This window comes from Ascaphus truei, chromosome 1 (genome assembly GCF_040206685.1).
Source record: "Ascaphus truei isolate aAscTru1 chromosome 1, aAscTru1.hap1, whole genome shotgun sequence".
Lineage (NCBI taxonomy): Eukaryota > Metazoa > Chordata > Amphibia > Anura > Ascaphidae > Ascaphus > Ascaphus truei.
The window spans coordinates 255,564,513-255,581,051 of record NC_134483.1 but is presented as its reverse complement, the minus strand read 5'-3'; the positions used below and the strand labels follow the sequence as shown (position 1 = coordinate 255,581,051).

The window sequence follows — 16,539 nt, the reverse complement described above, 5'->3', positions numbered from 1 at the left end:
ATGCATAGCCATTACTTCTGCAAGCTATAGGGATTCTATACGGATACATTTCTCCTGCACCTACCTGTCCTTACACAGATTATCCCTATACTTAGGGTGATTTGAGGTAGTTTTTGTACATACATCTTGGAGCAATCACACATCTAGATCTAGGGACATTGCAAGGATAGCACCCTACCCACCTGTCGAATCACAGATTATTCATGTACTTAGGGTGGATATACGCGATTGATCTGCATCTGTTTTAGGATTTACATCCATCTTCCGTCTCCTATTTCTGTGACGGTTCTGTCTCCAGAACACAAACCTGCGACATTTTTTTAGACAAAGAGAATACAACGAGTCATCCACTGAGTGGGAAAACTCAGATATTGAGGATAACACTGATAAAGACCACACAGAGCCACAGTCCCAACATTTTTTAGGGGTTCTGAGACAGGGCCGTGATGGGGGGGAACAGAGGACGTGGCGGAATCCCAGAAGAGGCAAAAGAAAGATTAAGGAACAGAGACATATGGGGGTACAGAGGCAGGGGCAGAGGGAGGAGGGGCTGCCAATGATGAATCTGTACAAAGAATCTCATGAGCTCCAGGTGGTTAATTTATCAACCACTAACCTGACCTCTGCACAGGAAAGAGTCCTGAAAAAGGGACTATCCTTTACCCCAACATGTAATGTCAACATATTTGAATGGGTGAAGGATATAAATATTTTTGGAAGAAAATTGGCCTTACATAAAATGTTCAAAAGAACAGCAGGAGATTCCTGCTGACTTTTTAGAGACAGCTGGAGATTTAGACTGAGAATTAGAGAGATTTAATCTCACTGGAAAATGACAGTAATAGAGAATTAGGACAAGGACCATTTACCGCTCTAAAATCAAGGAGTCGGTTTACACCACCTATACACTCCAACATTGAAGTATTCCTAAAACTGGTGACACAAGATCTGGAACAATTACCAGTAGCAAGTAGGGAAACTAATATGATTGACTTTGAAAATAAAGCCCTTAAAGTACTTAAAGGGGGTGATTATTAAACCTTCGGACAAGGGAGGAAACATTGTCCTAATGAATGAGAAGTATTACTGTGATGAAAATATAAGACTCCTCAGTGATCATTCATGCTATGAGGTCCTAGAGGGGGATCCTACGAATCAAAAAAATTTGCAGTCAATTCTAAAAAATGCCCTTACGAATAAACTGATCTCAGAAAATGAATATAAATATATTTTGGTGAATAAGCGTAGAATAGCTACGTTCTATTCCATTCCAAAATTACACAAAAATGCATCTAAACCAATGGCAGACCAATTGTATCAGGTATTGACTCCCTTAGTAAACACGCCAGCACCTACCAGGATGAAGTTCTGAGACCCTTCGTGTTAAGCTTACCATCTTACAGGAAGGATAAATCAGACATACTAAGGAAAATAGATGGTGTACAGGTATCTGCAGATACTCTTTTGGCGTCACTAGACGTTGAATCCCTGTATACAAGTATCCAACACAATTTTGGCCTGGAGGCAGTTAATCATTTTCTGAAGGCAAGGAGCATTGAACATCAAGGCCATAATCAATTCACAATTGAACTTCTGAACTTTGTTCTCACCCATAACTTTTGTTCAAAGGTAAATACTACCACCAGCTCCAGGGCACGGCGATGGGCACCACGTGTGCCCCCCCAACATGTACCTGGGCTGGTGGGAAGAAGAGTATTTACACAGACGATGGCAGAACACACAGCACGTCGTCCTGTGATCACGCTACATTGACGACGTGCTGGTTGTGTGGAGTGGCACCAAAGAACAGTTTCTTAAGTTTGTAGATGCCCTTAATCACAACAACCACAACCTATGCCTCACATACGTAGTCAGTCAGGAACAAGTGACCTTCCTAGACCTGGATATCTATAAGGATAAAGAGGGGTATCTACAGACTACAGTTCATACAAAAGAAACAGCCACAAATAACCTACTTTTAGCCACGAGCCACCATCCACGTCCACTTATTCAAGGTTTACCGGTGGGGCAATACCTACGGTTAAGAAGGAATTGTTCAACTCCTGATGACTTTGAATTACAATCAAAAATCATGGGGGACAAGTTCCTCAACAGAGGATACAGTAAGACCTGTGTTAACCAAGCTTACAAACGAGCCAAAAGAACGGATCGGAATGCCCTGCTCTATAAAGAGATAATTAGAGCAGGACGTTAACCACATCAGGGTGATTGGAACCTTTAATAGGAAATGGAGGGAAATCAAAAATATTTTAGGCCAACACTGGCATATCCTTCGCATTACCTACAGACGTCCCAGGAATCTGGCTGACTGTTTGGTACAGTCATTATCAGTCAATCCACTACTTTGCTGAACAGCAATAAAATTACTGGAACCTATCGATGTGGCTCATTTAAGTTTTGTAAACTCCGATAACTCGCAACATCACGATGAAGAATTTCATCAACTGTAAATCAGAAGGAGCTATCCACCTAGCAACATGCCAGTGTGGTTTAAAATATGTTGGTAAGACGTCAAGGGAATTGCAGAGACGCATTACTGAACACATAAGCACGATCAAAACCCAAAAGGACACTTCAGTTGCTAGGCACATTAATCAATTTCACAGGGGGGATGCCACATGTCTATTCTTTCAAGGCATAGACTTGGTCACCCTAGGTATACGCAGAGGTGACATTGATGTGACATTACTTAAAAATAAAGGGGGGGGGGGGGGCAAATGGATTTACACTTTGGGGACACTTTCACCCAAAGGGTTAAATGAAGGTTTTGTGTACTTTGCATTTTTATAACATACATGCTCAGGCACCCACAAGTTTTACATCTATCATAGAATCCCCTGAACTCCTAGGTGTTTGACTTTGTGCTGTACAGATTATACATTGGAGTATTAAACTTTAGTGACAGGAGTTTTCTGTGGTCATTCAATCCAATTTTAACCACTGCCTTAGGGCATTTTATTTATGGCATCTCTACTACTGGTTCAATCAGTGTGTTTACATACACTCTGATTGGTGATCCGATTCTCGCACGCTTTTTGCACCAATTAGCACACGGTTACCATGGTAACGGTCGGTTTAAATATCCCACACCAGTGGCAAGAAGCCCGCCCCCAATTTAGTTAGCTAAAACTGATATGGGCCGTTTCAGGAACCCATTAGCTGCAGTCAGACAGCCTCAATCTTACCCAGATGGTAGCCGATGAGAGCAGACTCTACACACAGATCTGCTGGTGCAGCCCGTCACAGCAATCTAACCCGCAAACGATCCGTGGTGAAGTGAGTGTAGTTACTAGCACTGCATCAGGTGACAATTCTGGGGTAAGCAGGATCATGAGGTTTCATTATGCCTTACCTGATGCATAAGGGGATATAGGCAACCTCCTATGTGTACCTACAGCCCATTAGGGGTGTCATCACTGATGTGGATTTACCCCAGGAATTGGATACGGGAATCGAGTGAGATTCTCTGATGCAGCCAAGCACATTGCATCGGACAAACTCTGACTCTGAAAGCGCTGTGACTCACCACCAGGATTCCTGCTGCAGCATCTTCCAGACAAGGTAAACGGGCATGATGGGGTTAATGTATACCTGCAATCATACACGGGGTCCCTAGAATAAAAGGAGAGGTCCCTAGTTTAAGGAGGGGTACCCAGATACATGCCCAGGTACCCTGGACCTGGTATACGAGTTCAGGGGGGACTCCAGCTATGTGATAAAGCCGAGAATGCCTGTGTGTGTGTAAAAGTTTTTAAAGTCATTCCTAAAGTGTGCAAAGAATGAGGCTAGTGAGTGTAGGAAATATATACACACTTCATCCCTGACACAAGAACAGGGACTTCTATATTTTACCACACAAAGACAGGACACAGTATATTTTATTAAAGAGTTGTATTTAATAGGTATATGTACTGAACCTGTAAATGAACTGTGGGATTTCAAAGTCATGGATTCCGGGAGACCAGATGGCTACAAGCTTGGTGCCTATGCGGAGTCAGGACTTGAAAGCCTCAGGGATGCCAAGGTGTTAGAACAGGAGGGGTACTGCAGTTCTTCTTGAGTACCCACATTCTGGGCTAACACAGGGCTATCCGACCACCATTTGCCAGAACCCAGACTCTGTGGAGCCTGGACAGCGAGTGGGCTCAGTATGCAAAGAGGCAGAGGTGCCAGGTTGGCGCATGCCCTTTATAAACTGAAAAAAAAAAAAAAAGGTGTCCACCCGGCTTTACAATATCGGCAAATCGGTGATTGGCTGGCAGGAGAATTCACACGCTCTGATAGGCTGTAGATGTTAAAGAAGGAGACTCTGAAACCCATAAGGGGACTTGCAGCAATTCAGGAGCGCAGATACCAAGCGCCAAACCAACAGCGGCAAAATCAAAGATGCTCAGTACTGAATAGACGCGAGCTGGCTTCAAGGATTTTCAACTCAGAAAAGTTTCTACGTCCTGCTTTTGAGAACGTAGCGGTTGCGGCTGGCATTGCGTGCCGAAATCAGTTCCAGGACTTTCGTGAGAACCTCCCGGTCATTGGAAAGGGCTCCTGCAGAGGTCATTCTTGTGAATTTCGTTTAAAGGATAGTTTCATTCGTTAGCCCCGCTCCCAGTAAGTGTGTTAACCGTGTAAATTGTGTTACATTGTGTGCAAGTCTTTTCCTGAAATAAATTACAATTTATTTTACCTCCTTGCTTTGCTCAATGATCCTGGTATAAAAAAGGTGTTGATAAATCTGGTCTTCCGTGACAATCAAATTCATTCTGCAGAGCGATTGCATATGATTAGGGGGCTTCTCTATCTAGCCTACTAACCTTCTCTGGGGGCTCTAGGGTTGTTCCTTTTTTGCCTTCTTGTAGATCCAAGACCGCTGCTCTGTATGCTCCAGAGGTCTTTATCAGAAGGGGAAAAACACACCTTTTCTTCTTTTGCCAGGTGGAATGTTTACAATAACCTTGTTCTGTTGTAAATTCTTCAATGCTTCTCTGGCCTCTGTTTCTTGAGGGCCATGAAATTAAGTATCGGTCTGCATTTGGCATATACCAGAACTCCTGGTGGTATACCCTGCAAGAATTTTAAGGACTCACCCGTCATTTATCGTCTGCGCTCACACAGTCCTGAATGCTGCCAGTCTTCCTCCTACTGGTGACTGTTGGGCTTGCCTTATTTCAGAAGGCATTCCTCTTAACGTCCCTCTACTTTTGGATCCCTGAAAAAGATTCTGATCTCCTCCCAAAGTAGATTGTTTTGAGATCAGTTTTCCTGACAGATACGATCTAGCCTCTCTAATTCATCCGGCCAGGCTGGCATCCTTAGTAATAGGGACATCTGTATCTCCTCTCCAGTGAAAGGTACAAAAAAAAACTTTTCCCTCCTGATATCTTTGAAACAATATGGTCTGATTTCTTACCAAACAAAAATTCTCCTTCAAAGAGACAATATGCAAAAGTTTTTTGTTTTTTTTAAGGCTGCATCCGCCAGCCATGGTCTCAACCACAGGGCTCTCCCTTGCAGAAGAGGGAGGCTGAATTACACTGGTAGTCCTGGGATGTGTGTCAAAAATTTTTTTTTAGACACCTGCTCTACTGAGGACAGGAAAAAAAAAAAAGACTGAGGACAGGTGAGAAGAGGAGTTTTTTATAACACACCTGTAGATGCTTTTTTCTATCCTACTCAAGACTAATGTGCAGAGCTAGCCATGCGTATCACCACAATGAACGTAGGAAAATAACACATTTATTAAGTTCCCACTAACCCATAACAGGAGATAGACGTCAAAGAATTCATAAATAGCCACGGTCCTATATGCTCGTCTAGACTGCCTTCAGAAAAATGTAAGGCTTAAAGTGTTTGTACGATTCCTAAAAATTGCAACAATGAGAAAGGTATGCACTAAAACTTAACATTTTAAAGACGTGCAGATCTTCTTTGTAATACCAACATGATGTATTGCTTTTTCTGTCACCCTCTTGATAAGAATATGCATGGTTGAAAACCATTAAACACCTTGAATTTCCCTAATGGACAATGAACACAATTATTGAAGAAGCTAGGAAGTAATTAAGAGAATTCTAAATTTTAAGCTTGGCCTTCCTTTAAGTAGTAAAGACAATGTCAAGTTGGTATCTCAAATAAAAGATACAATTTGAATGCGAGTGAATTGTCCATGTGTTATTCATTAATAATGGTAAGGATGATACAAAGTTCGAGGATAAAAGGACTTTTTGCCTGTGTTCTCATTCATCCTATACAGGGCTTTTTTTAATGGTCTCAGAGTCTTCAGGTACTGCTGCTTGTACAGTCCTGTTAAACAGCATAGTTTGGTACTGAAAGAAATTCAAGCATCTGGAAAAAGCAATTACCTAGCAATGGCAAAGAATGACTATATTGGTTCATTTAAAATAATTTCGTTTTCTCGCCTTACTGCACAGCATTGGAATTCTCCTCCAGCTATAAGTCAGGAATTGTTTGCAAGTTAAGGTGGAGTCTTCAACTTTTTGTAAATAACTACCACCATAAAAAGAGAATGTACAAAAACATTGTGTGCTAATGGTCTTACCATTAGACCTAAAGTAGACAGATTTACTGTTACACACTTATTCAAAAGAATGGCATAGAAAAAAAAAAATCACTTACTAAATATACTGCATCGTTATATGCGTTAGCTTTTATGGTCTCCTTGAGATGACGAATCATAGCTTCCACAAATTCTCCCCCAAAATTGTAGTTCCTAGCATTCAGCAGGCCGACTAATGTAGTGTAAACAGTCATCTTCTCAGGCAACAAACGAGCACTGCAGATAATGAAAGTGGAAACATACATATTGAAAAACAGAATTGGAAAGACTTCTTGCAGACTAGCAAGCCATTCCATATGAACACAAATGTACTATAAGTTCTTCCTATGACCTGGGCTAAGTCACCTTATCCATTTGCAGGGCTTGACAAATGCACTCGCCTGGGGAGAGTGCATTTTGCCCGCTGACGAGTGTTACCAGCGGCGGGGTGTTGTGGCGTCTCCCGCCATTCTCCTTCAGCTTAAGGGTGTCTCCCCTGCAGCTTGTGTGAAAATGGCTTGACACCACGTTGCCATAACTTGACATGTCCCGATGTCATGGCAACGAGTGTCATTTTCACTTGAGCTGCAGGGGAGACACGAAGTTGTAGGGGAGAAGCAAGAGATGCCACCGCGGGGAGGAGGGGGGGGGGGGGGAGGAGAGAGAGCGAAAAAGAGAGAGAGAGAGCGAGAGCGAGAGCGAGAGCGAGAAAAAGAGAGAGAGAGCGAGAAAAAGAGAGCGAGAGCGAGAAAAAGAGAGAGAGAGCGAGAAAAAGAGAGATCGAGAGAGAAAAAGAGAGAGAGAGCGAGAAAAAGAGAGATCGAGAGAGAAAAAGAGAGAGAGAGCGAGAAAAAGAGAGATCGAGAGAGAAAAAGAGAGATCGAGAGAGAGAGATCAAGAGATCGAGAGAGAAACCTTTTTGGGGGATGATGGTACCTGCTGATACTGTGGATGCATGTCACATAGGCAGGTGAGGCTAATTAACTGTGATTGGTTTTGTTGAATTGCACTGGGGTTTGGGGTATATATATGTATTGTGCACTGCATTCAATTGCACCACCTTGAGAAAGGTCCCACTGGGGGACCGAAACGTCGGTTTTTGTGTCTTCTATCAAATACAGAACATTTTTGATTTACTTACCTGCGTGCTGTCCCTTGATGTCGTGTTGCAACCGGTATCGTATGGTCTGTTATTGCTTTATGGGATAAGCACCAAAACTTATTTACTTGCATATGGTGTGCCGGCTGTGCATTGGATTACACACACACACACACACACACACACACACACACACACACACACACACACACACACGCACACACACACGCAAACACACACGCAAACACACACACACACGCACACACGCACACACACACACACATATATGCATACACACATGCACACACACACACACATGCATACATACATACGCACACACAGACACACACGCAGACACGCATACACACACACATGCATACACACACACACACACCCACACACAGGAGACAGGGACCGGAGCAGAAGGGGGGCAGGGACCGGAGCAGAAGGGGGGCAGGGACCGGAGCAGAAGGGGGGCAGGGACCGGAGCAGAAGGGGGGCAGGGACCGGAGCAGAAGGGAGGCAGCGATCGGAGCAGAAGGGAGACAGCCATCTGGGAATCACCCTCTCCCCCCCCCCCCCCTCCTACATACACACAACACACACAACACCTTCTCTCTGGCAATGGCCGCTCCTCCGCTCCCCCTAGCACCAAATATCAGTTTGGCGCTCGGGGAAGAGTTTCTCCTCCTCAGCGCGCATCAGCAGGGAGAAACTATAGCCGCGCTGATAGCAGATGCAGGGGCGTTCTGCATCTGTTCAGCACGCCTGAGTGCTCTATGGCCCGGGCCAGAGAGAGACACAGAGAGACAGACAGACAGACACAGAGAGACAGACAGACAGACACAGAGAGACAGACAGACAGACACAGAGAGACAGACAGACAGACACAGAGAGACAGACAGACAGACACAGAGAGACAGGCAGACAGACACAGAGAGACAGACAGACAGACACAGAGAGACAGACAGACAGACACAGAGAGACAGACAGACAGACACAGAGAGACAGACAGACAGACACAGAGAGACAGACAGACACAGAGAGACAGACACAGAGAGACAGACACAGAGAGACAGACAGACACAGAGACAGACACATTTTAAAGCACAATGTGGATAAAGCTGGCTAAAATGGAGCTATCACTGACCAGTGGAAAGGAAATGGAGTGAATGTTAACTGTGATTATATAATGTTGTTGACCAATTTCAAACCAATGTACAGCCTATAACATAAAACAATAAAAATACAAATGAAAATGGTGTGAAATAACTGTAAAAAATACTTACAAATAATGTGTATATAAAAAAAGAAAAAAAAACAGTCCCAGAAGACAATCCTCCGGAATCTTGCAGCCAGAATAAGAGAATCACCAGACCCACAAAAATATCTGCAAAAAGACAAAGAAAAAACAGGCGCACTCCTAGTGTGTTAAAGTATAAAAATTTTGTCGGGCTGGAAAAAATATAAAATGTGCACTCACAAACAGAGCTTGAATCACAGCATGTATGAGAAAATCTCAAACCCCAGGGATAAGTAAGCTCACTCTTCTTCTTGCACTCAAAAGTGAGTGCCACAGCCGCGTTTTTATTGAGTGCAAGTAGAAAAGTGAGCTTACTTATGCCCGAACAGCAGAGGATCAGTGTAACCTTACTGCGAGGTGTCTATTGTGTGGGAACCTATTCCTTGGAGTGCCTGTAGCCGGAGGAGACAGCACTGAGACACAGGGTGCGACTACCTTATCCGGCATACAGAGGAACCAGGAAATCACACGGAACGTGTGCAGTGAGAGGCACCATATTCTCCAAGGACGCTCCGTTTGGATCTGTGCTGTATTGTTGGGGTTTGAGATTCTCATACATGCTGTGATTCACGCTCTGTTTGCGAGTGCCCATTTTATATTTTTCCAGCCCCCCAAAATTATTTTTATACTGTAACACATTAGGAGTTTTTTCTTTGTCTTTTTGCAGAGATAGATAGGATAGATATAAACCCAGCAACCATACCAGGGACTAAGGGGTCCCCAGAGCTTTGCCATCTTATTAGCAACTTATTGTGTACCATCCTTAACATTTGGCTATCAATGTCATTAATATAACTTCAAGAATAAACAAAGAAATCATTGAGATTGAAACACACACACACACACACTGAAACACACACACACACACACACACACTGAAACACACACTGAAACACACACACACACACACACCTGTTAACCAAAGATCTCGAACAAGCAGCCTGCAGAATTACTTTCAATGTTAATTAAAACCGTAAGTAATACTACTATTTGTTAAGACAAGTGCAGCTTAACCCAATCCACAAGCTAAGCGGTTATTTGATGAACTCTGCAGCCGCAAGGAAACCAATAAAAAATATGGATAAAATGTTAAGATTTACAAATATCTGCATGCTTACACTGTGCAAAGAAGTCTTAAAATCTTGCTTTTGTAGTTTGGCAAATCAGCCTCCAAAACTCCAGCAAGTCCTTCCAAGTTGCTCTCCAGTGATGACGTACTCTGAAGGAACACGAGAGAATACATTTCCGATGACAATCTCACACTTATAGGTATTGCTAATGAGACCTGTTGTCCTAAGGATTTGCGTCTTATGAACAACAACCAATAGTTGTCTGGTACTGAATGTGCAGTTCAACAGTCCTGTTATGTTTACAGTAAAGGCATTTTTGTAATTATAGCCACTGATTCTCAAATTCAGTTTACAACTGCACTTTGCAATTGTTGGATCATTACCCCATCCCTGGGCTCATAATATAGTTCTTGTATATCCAGTGATATTTGCTTGTGTTTTGCAGTTTGAAGCATTAACAAAAATAGTACAAAAAGTTGTTATATGGCTTTCACTTCATGCAGCAATTGCACAAAACATTTACTATTGTCACATAATTGAAACCAGGGAGAATCTCCGGTACCCAAAAAAAAAACAAAAAAAAGAGAGAGAAGAATAATAAGAAGTGCATCTGCTCCTCATGGAGAAAGCCGTAACATGTCTCTGGTGTAACATGTCAATTGGCTCGCGAACCCCAAGAGATCTGGCGGCAATAGTCTCTCTAAATCCGGTATCTACCAATTATAACACCAGAAACCAGGAGGTTTTCCGTGCAGAAACCACTATCGGAGGCCACCCCAGTTCCACATACAAACTCCCAAACGCCCCGACAAAGCTAAAAAAGTGATGTTTATTGACTCAACGTTTCGGCTCAAACATGAGCCTTTCCCTTAAAACGTAACCAGGGGGTAACCACAGCCGTTCGCGCCCAGAGGTTCCATGTGTTGTCCTCAATGTCTGATAAGGCAAGCTGGTCCCAGATATATTACCTAATTCACCTCACCTGGAAGTGGCTACAGCCAGAGATCAACTTGGCAAGCCACATCGTGAAACAGTTAGTCATGGACCAGTTCTTGAGGCGACTCCCCTCCACGATTGGGTTAGCCAGAGTGACCCCCACACTGCAGGCGAGCTGTTGACCCTAGTAGAGGTATGTTGCAGCAGTTTAGCACCGGCAACCCACTGTCTCCGAGCGTCCCCACAACCCACGGACTCTACCAGAAACAGTAAAAGGGTACCAGGTTTAAGGGGAGCTGAAGAGCAGGGACAGCCTTCCCGCAGCACCAGTGACACTGAATGACATACTAAGGGCAACAGTCGACATTAAGAGCCCAGGACTGGCTCTACATGGGACACATAATACATACCTAAATGTATAAACTGTCATTAGGGGGCATTCAGCGAAAGCCTGTCCACTCAGTATTGCACCATTGCAATAGCATCTAACCTTATATGTATGGGCCCTGTCCCAGAAGACCCCTTGAATCACTGGGCATTTGTACAGGTGAATGGTTATCCTAGGGTCAAATACCTATTGCTCAGAAAACAGGTAAACAAGTCACAAAGAGTGGCAATTTGCTCTATCCATGGGGATAATTGTGATTACACTGTTGAGGTCCTTATTGATTTCTCACGATCCAGGTGGAGCATGGGGGATAAAAACACACAATTTTTTTATCCCGCATGCTCCCCCTGGATCGTGAGAAAACAGTTCTACATTTTGTGGAAGAGTGAAGACAACCCCACCGGAGGGTAGAAGCAGGGGGGGGTGACACTTAAATATTGATCTTTCACTTGCTATTTATATATTTTGCACTATTATCACTATAAGTCACAATTTAATTATTTGATTAGGAAGCACTGTTTAGGGTGTTAGCGCCTTCTATATTCACCATATTTGGCACAGAGGTCCTTATTGAAAGAGTTTGGTTCCTTAAATTCAGAGTAGGTCTAATAGACCAACGGGCACATGACGTAATAAGTGGCGACTTTCTCCATGTTCTAAAAATTGTCAGGGTAATGCCCAGGGTTTGTCAGTGGGCCATATATATATATAAAAAAAAAAAAAATAAGGCAGTAGATGGGGAAAAGAGGAAGAAATTGGTTGTAACAATCTTTCCCATGGGTGCCTTCATAGGGAAAATACCTAATACGTTGGGGATGCTGAAGACCCACCTAGTCCCATAGAACAGGATAAGACCTTGGCTGACCTAGAGGTCAGCCCCGGGAGTATTATACAGGACCAGAATAGTACCTCTGGCCAGCCAGGCATCACTTTCCTACCCTTATTTTTGAGGTAAAAAACAGTTGATAAGAGGAATTACACTAGAACAGTTGATAGTCCCACGGACATTTCGAAATACTGTACTGTATTAAACCTTGTACAGTCACCCATTGGGGGATGCAGGGTCAGAAATGCCGAAAAAGACTCAAGGTTTTATGGCCTGCAGTTCTAGCAGCAATGACAAATTATTGTTCCTCATGGCCCGAATGACAGTACAATGCCCCGTTCAAAGCATACCATAGCTCATTGCTATCCCTACCCATAATAGAAGTACCGTTCGATTGGATCGCTATGGATCTAGGACCTCTAATAAAATCTACTAGGAGAAACCAGAATATATTAGTAATATTAGATTATGACACCCTCTTGAGATTCTGCAATTCCGCTACGTAACACTTCCGTCAAAACATAGCAAGAGAGTTAATGTTTCTGTTTAGCCCGGTGAGAATTCCTAAAGAGATCTTAACCGGCCAAGGAACCCCATTTAAGTCTCAAGTAACAAAAGAGTTATGTAAAACTTCCCAAAATAGAACCTCAGTCCAGATGCAGGACGGCATAGCCGCAATCATAGCCATAGTAAGAAATACATGGAAAAAGCACTGGTGGACTACTTATAAAAAGAATACTAGGGCCAGGGTGCCAATTTGAAGCTACTTGGCCCTGGAAAGATAGAGAGGTCTTACGAGTACTAGAAACCCCACGTACGGTGGGTAATGTTGAATCTGATCCAGAGCTTGGTACAGCCAAAACCCTATCCGTTCACCAGAAACGAGGAGGTCAAGAACCTAGTGAGGACAAACAAAAGCCAGGTAGAACACAATTGAACGGGTCTCTGAACCCCTGGGAAGGGGTTAACCTTATTCCTTACCAAATCCCAGAGGCCAAAAGTGGGGCTATAAGTTGAGGGGTTAACCTTATTCCTTACCAAATCCCAGAGGCCAAAAGTGGGGCTATAAGTTTGGAAGTCAAAACGTTAGACCTTGGCGTAATTGAAGAATCCTAGAGTGGATGGAACAGCCCTATAATTTTAGTACCAAAACCTGATGGCACAACAAGATTTTGAAATGACTACAGCAAACTAAATGCCATTTCAAAATGTGATGCTTATCCTATGCCTAGGGTAGACTAGCTCGTAGAGAGACTGGGTAAAGTTCGATATCTCACAAACATACAAATACAAACCGGCGCCTCAAAAATGTCCAATAAGAGCAGATGCGGATCTGCTTGTATAATCCAGGGGTGTGCAAATCTATCTTCATGCGCCCCCTTTTCTCCCCTCCGGCTCGCGTCGTGATGTCACATGACCCCGCGGCATCATTGACGCCAGTCGACATGGAGAATCGTCATTGAAACCAAGGTAAGTAAACCAGTTACAGAGGCCTCACGCGATCCCGAAGGCATTTAAAATGCTAGGGAAGCGCGGGGTCTCTGTAACACTTGTGCTCCGACAGACAGACAGACAGACAGAGACAATCTAGCGCCCCTCACTTTGGACACCACTGGTATAATCCACGAAGTAGTATCTCTGGACTGAGGAAGTGACGCAATCATTAAACACGTAGGGTCAGAGGTTACAGCTGATCATGAGAAACGCTGCATGTGCAGCCAAACAGGCATAGACAGATCAGCCAAACAGCTTCAATTGGATTTTCTCCCCCGGCATCTTCCCCTGCACTCGAGCTCACTGCGAGGAGCATACAGATGGCATCGGCGCACCTGTATATGACCGGGATACAGACGGTCCCTTTGCAGTGGAGGAGCCATTAGCAGTTAACAAGGCACATCGGACAGTATGCAGATAACTCCTACTTGGTGTAAGTAGGATTCAGTTTTTTGCCAAAATGGAAGAGCAGCAGCATGCAACTCATGTGTTTTTAGACATATGTCGTTAGTTTTTATATTTGAATAAATTAGCTTAACTGGTCATTTACCGTTTATTGTTCCGTGTGTGTATAGAAAAAAGAGAAAAACAGCGCAAAAAAACCTCATGGTGTAGTATTTAAAGAATATTTATAGAATAAAAAAGGTGATTATTGCACGTACATCAGGATAAAGCATATAACAACAGGACATGTTTTGGACATGTTACCACTCTAGGAAACTGCTCCGTGTAGGCTCACTGTCTCTCTGGATGGTCCTCTTATCTTCAATAACCGTCTCAGCAAGGGGTGCGCACCTCATTAGGAATTCACCCCACAGTGTGAGTCTCTGGTCTCCAGCGGGTCACTCGGCGGGAAGTTCAAACCTCTGTGAGGGATCTCCCGTCAGCTGTGATTGCAACAAACGCTGTGTTCACACAGGCCGTTCCGGGTTGAGCCGCAGTCGTCCTGACGTCATCAGACGGCGTCCTGGTATCACTCCCGCCTGCTCGCGGATGGTGTAAGCGGTGAAAGTCCAAAAGCATGTGCAGGAAATATGCTCTATGTATAAACCTCAGTGGGTATTAATAGGAATAAAGATGGAACGCGCCCTCTCCTACGCGTTTCGTAATCGATACTTCTTCAGGGATAACGGAGGGGGTGTAAGGGGCGGTTCTTATACACATGAACCTAATCTGATTGGCCACAATAAATTGACAAACAATCCCCACCTGGGGAGCCAATATTGCATATCAAATCAGGGTCTATGCACAGCACAACATTAAATAAAATACACATCATTTAATTTTAATACACATTTTGCAGATAGATTAAAAATACCTTTAAAAGATTCGTTTAGTTCGATTCCCTTCTTTGTTTTGGTCTTACACCCTCCTCTTGTACCTCTTCTGGTGAGTGGTGTCTTTTCTGTGACCTGGGAGTCTCTAAAATTCTTTTCTCTTTCTCTTGTCTCTTGATGTTTGGTCTCTATGCTGTGCATAGACCCTGATTTGATATGCAATATCAATATCAATATCAATATCTCCGTGTGTGTATATCTGTTAGTAGAGTTCTTTGTGGTGTTTAGTTTGGATTAATTAGCAGTATACACTATGATTTTTGTGTCTGTTTAAACCCAAATGTCCTGAGATACTTCTTCGTGGATTATACAAGAGGATCCGGATGTTCCAGATTGGACTACCAAGCACGGTTTGAGAACCTGCCATCAACACTTATTGGACATTTTAGGCGCTTGTTTGTATTTGTTGTATGAAAGTTTTCCTGACCTTGTTCGGTCGGTTTGTTTATCAGGCAGCCCTGCCTATATGTATAGATCTCATAACTCTTGATTATATGTAATCCCCAGAGGTTATAACACTTATTTGAGAGCCTAAGCGCTTCCAGCACTTTTTTTTGTTTTATTGTTGATATCTTACGATCCTTGGACTTAACAAAAGGGTCGGAGGCCTCCGACAAAAAAAATGCAAGATGCAGTCAGGCAATGTATCCCACCATGTGAACAGAAAAAAGGACTGGATTTCACATGATACTATCCAGCTTTCTCAAAGACGGAAAACAGCACTTGCAAACAACCACCCTCTTGCTACCCAGCTCGCCCATGAAATAAAAAGTAATGCCAGGCAAGACAGAGAGGCTTATTACAATCATATAGCCGCTGAACTTGAAACTGCTCAACAACATGGTGATTATAGAAAATTCTTCAGACTGACCAAAATTACTGCTGGCAAATATTCAAACCCTGTCAGCCAATGCATCAATGACAAAAACGGACATAAAATTACGGACGTGGAAGCTAGACTAGATAGGTGGTACGAACATTTTGAAGATCCGCTTAGTCGACCCCCTCCTGTCACAGGTGACATTGAAAATCCGAATATGCTTACTCATGGGCCATACAACATTTGTGACACCCCTCCAACCGAAATCGCCACAGTCATCAATAAACTTAACAAAGCCCCAGGGGATGATGGTCTGTGTGCTGAATTCTTCAAAGCTGGTGGAGTTCATGTTATTGGCGCTATGGAAGATGTTCTCTCACTTATTTGGGAAAAAGAACGAATCACAAAAGAATGGGAAACTGCACTGCTGCCTACACAAAAAAGGAGCAAGAAGTGATTGCAAAAATGACCGCTGAATCTCCTTGATCAACCTAGCGTATAAGATACTGGAAGCCATAATACTAAAATCACATAAAAAGATGGACGACAAAAAAAGAACACGTGAAAAACAGGCCGTTTAGATCAGGAAGAGGATGTATTTGACAAAATTAGTGCCTTACGACAGGTATTAGAGCTGCGACAAGAGTTCAGGCAACCAACTTACATAGCCTTCCTAGACTTTAGTGCAGCCT

General features: G+C 43.3%; 1 protein-coding gene across 4 annotated transcripts in view; it reads right to left on the bottom strand.

Moving 5' to 3' along the window:
* The window catches only part of NCBP1 (nuclear cap binding protein subunit 1), a 61,815-nt gene that overhangs the window by 37,310 nt on the left and 7,966 nt on the right, over nucleotides 1-16,539 (bottom strand). Inside the window, exons 1-3 of one of the 4 annotated variants that reach the window (XM_075603148.1) lie at nucleotides 11,029-11,226; nucleotides 10,095-10,195; nucleotides 6,655-6,811 (exon numbers count right to left, since the gene is read on the bottom strand). In XM_075603148.1, the coding sequence (XP_075459263.1) occupies nucleotides 6,655-6,811; nucleotides 10,095-10,195; nucleotides 11,029-11,088 (318 nt within the window). In that variant the 5' untranslated portion in view covers nucleotides 11,089-11,226. Of the gene's footprint in view, nucleotides 1-6,654; nucleotides 6,812-8,962; nucleotides 9,044-10,094; nucleotides 10,196-11,028; nucleotides 11,227-16,539 lie in introns of those variants that run through there. The other 3 variants (XM_075603141.1, XM_075603160.1, XM_075603155.1) reach the window with 3 other exon arrangements.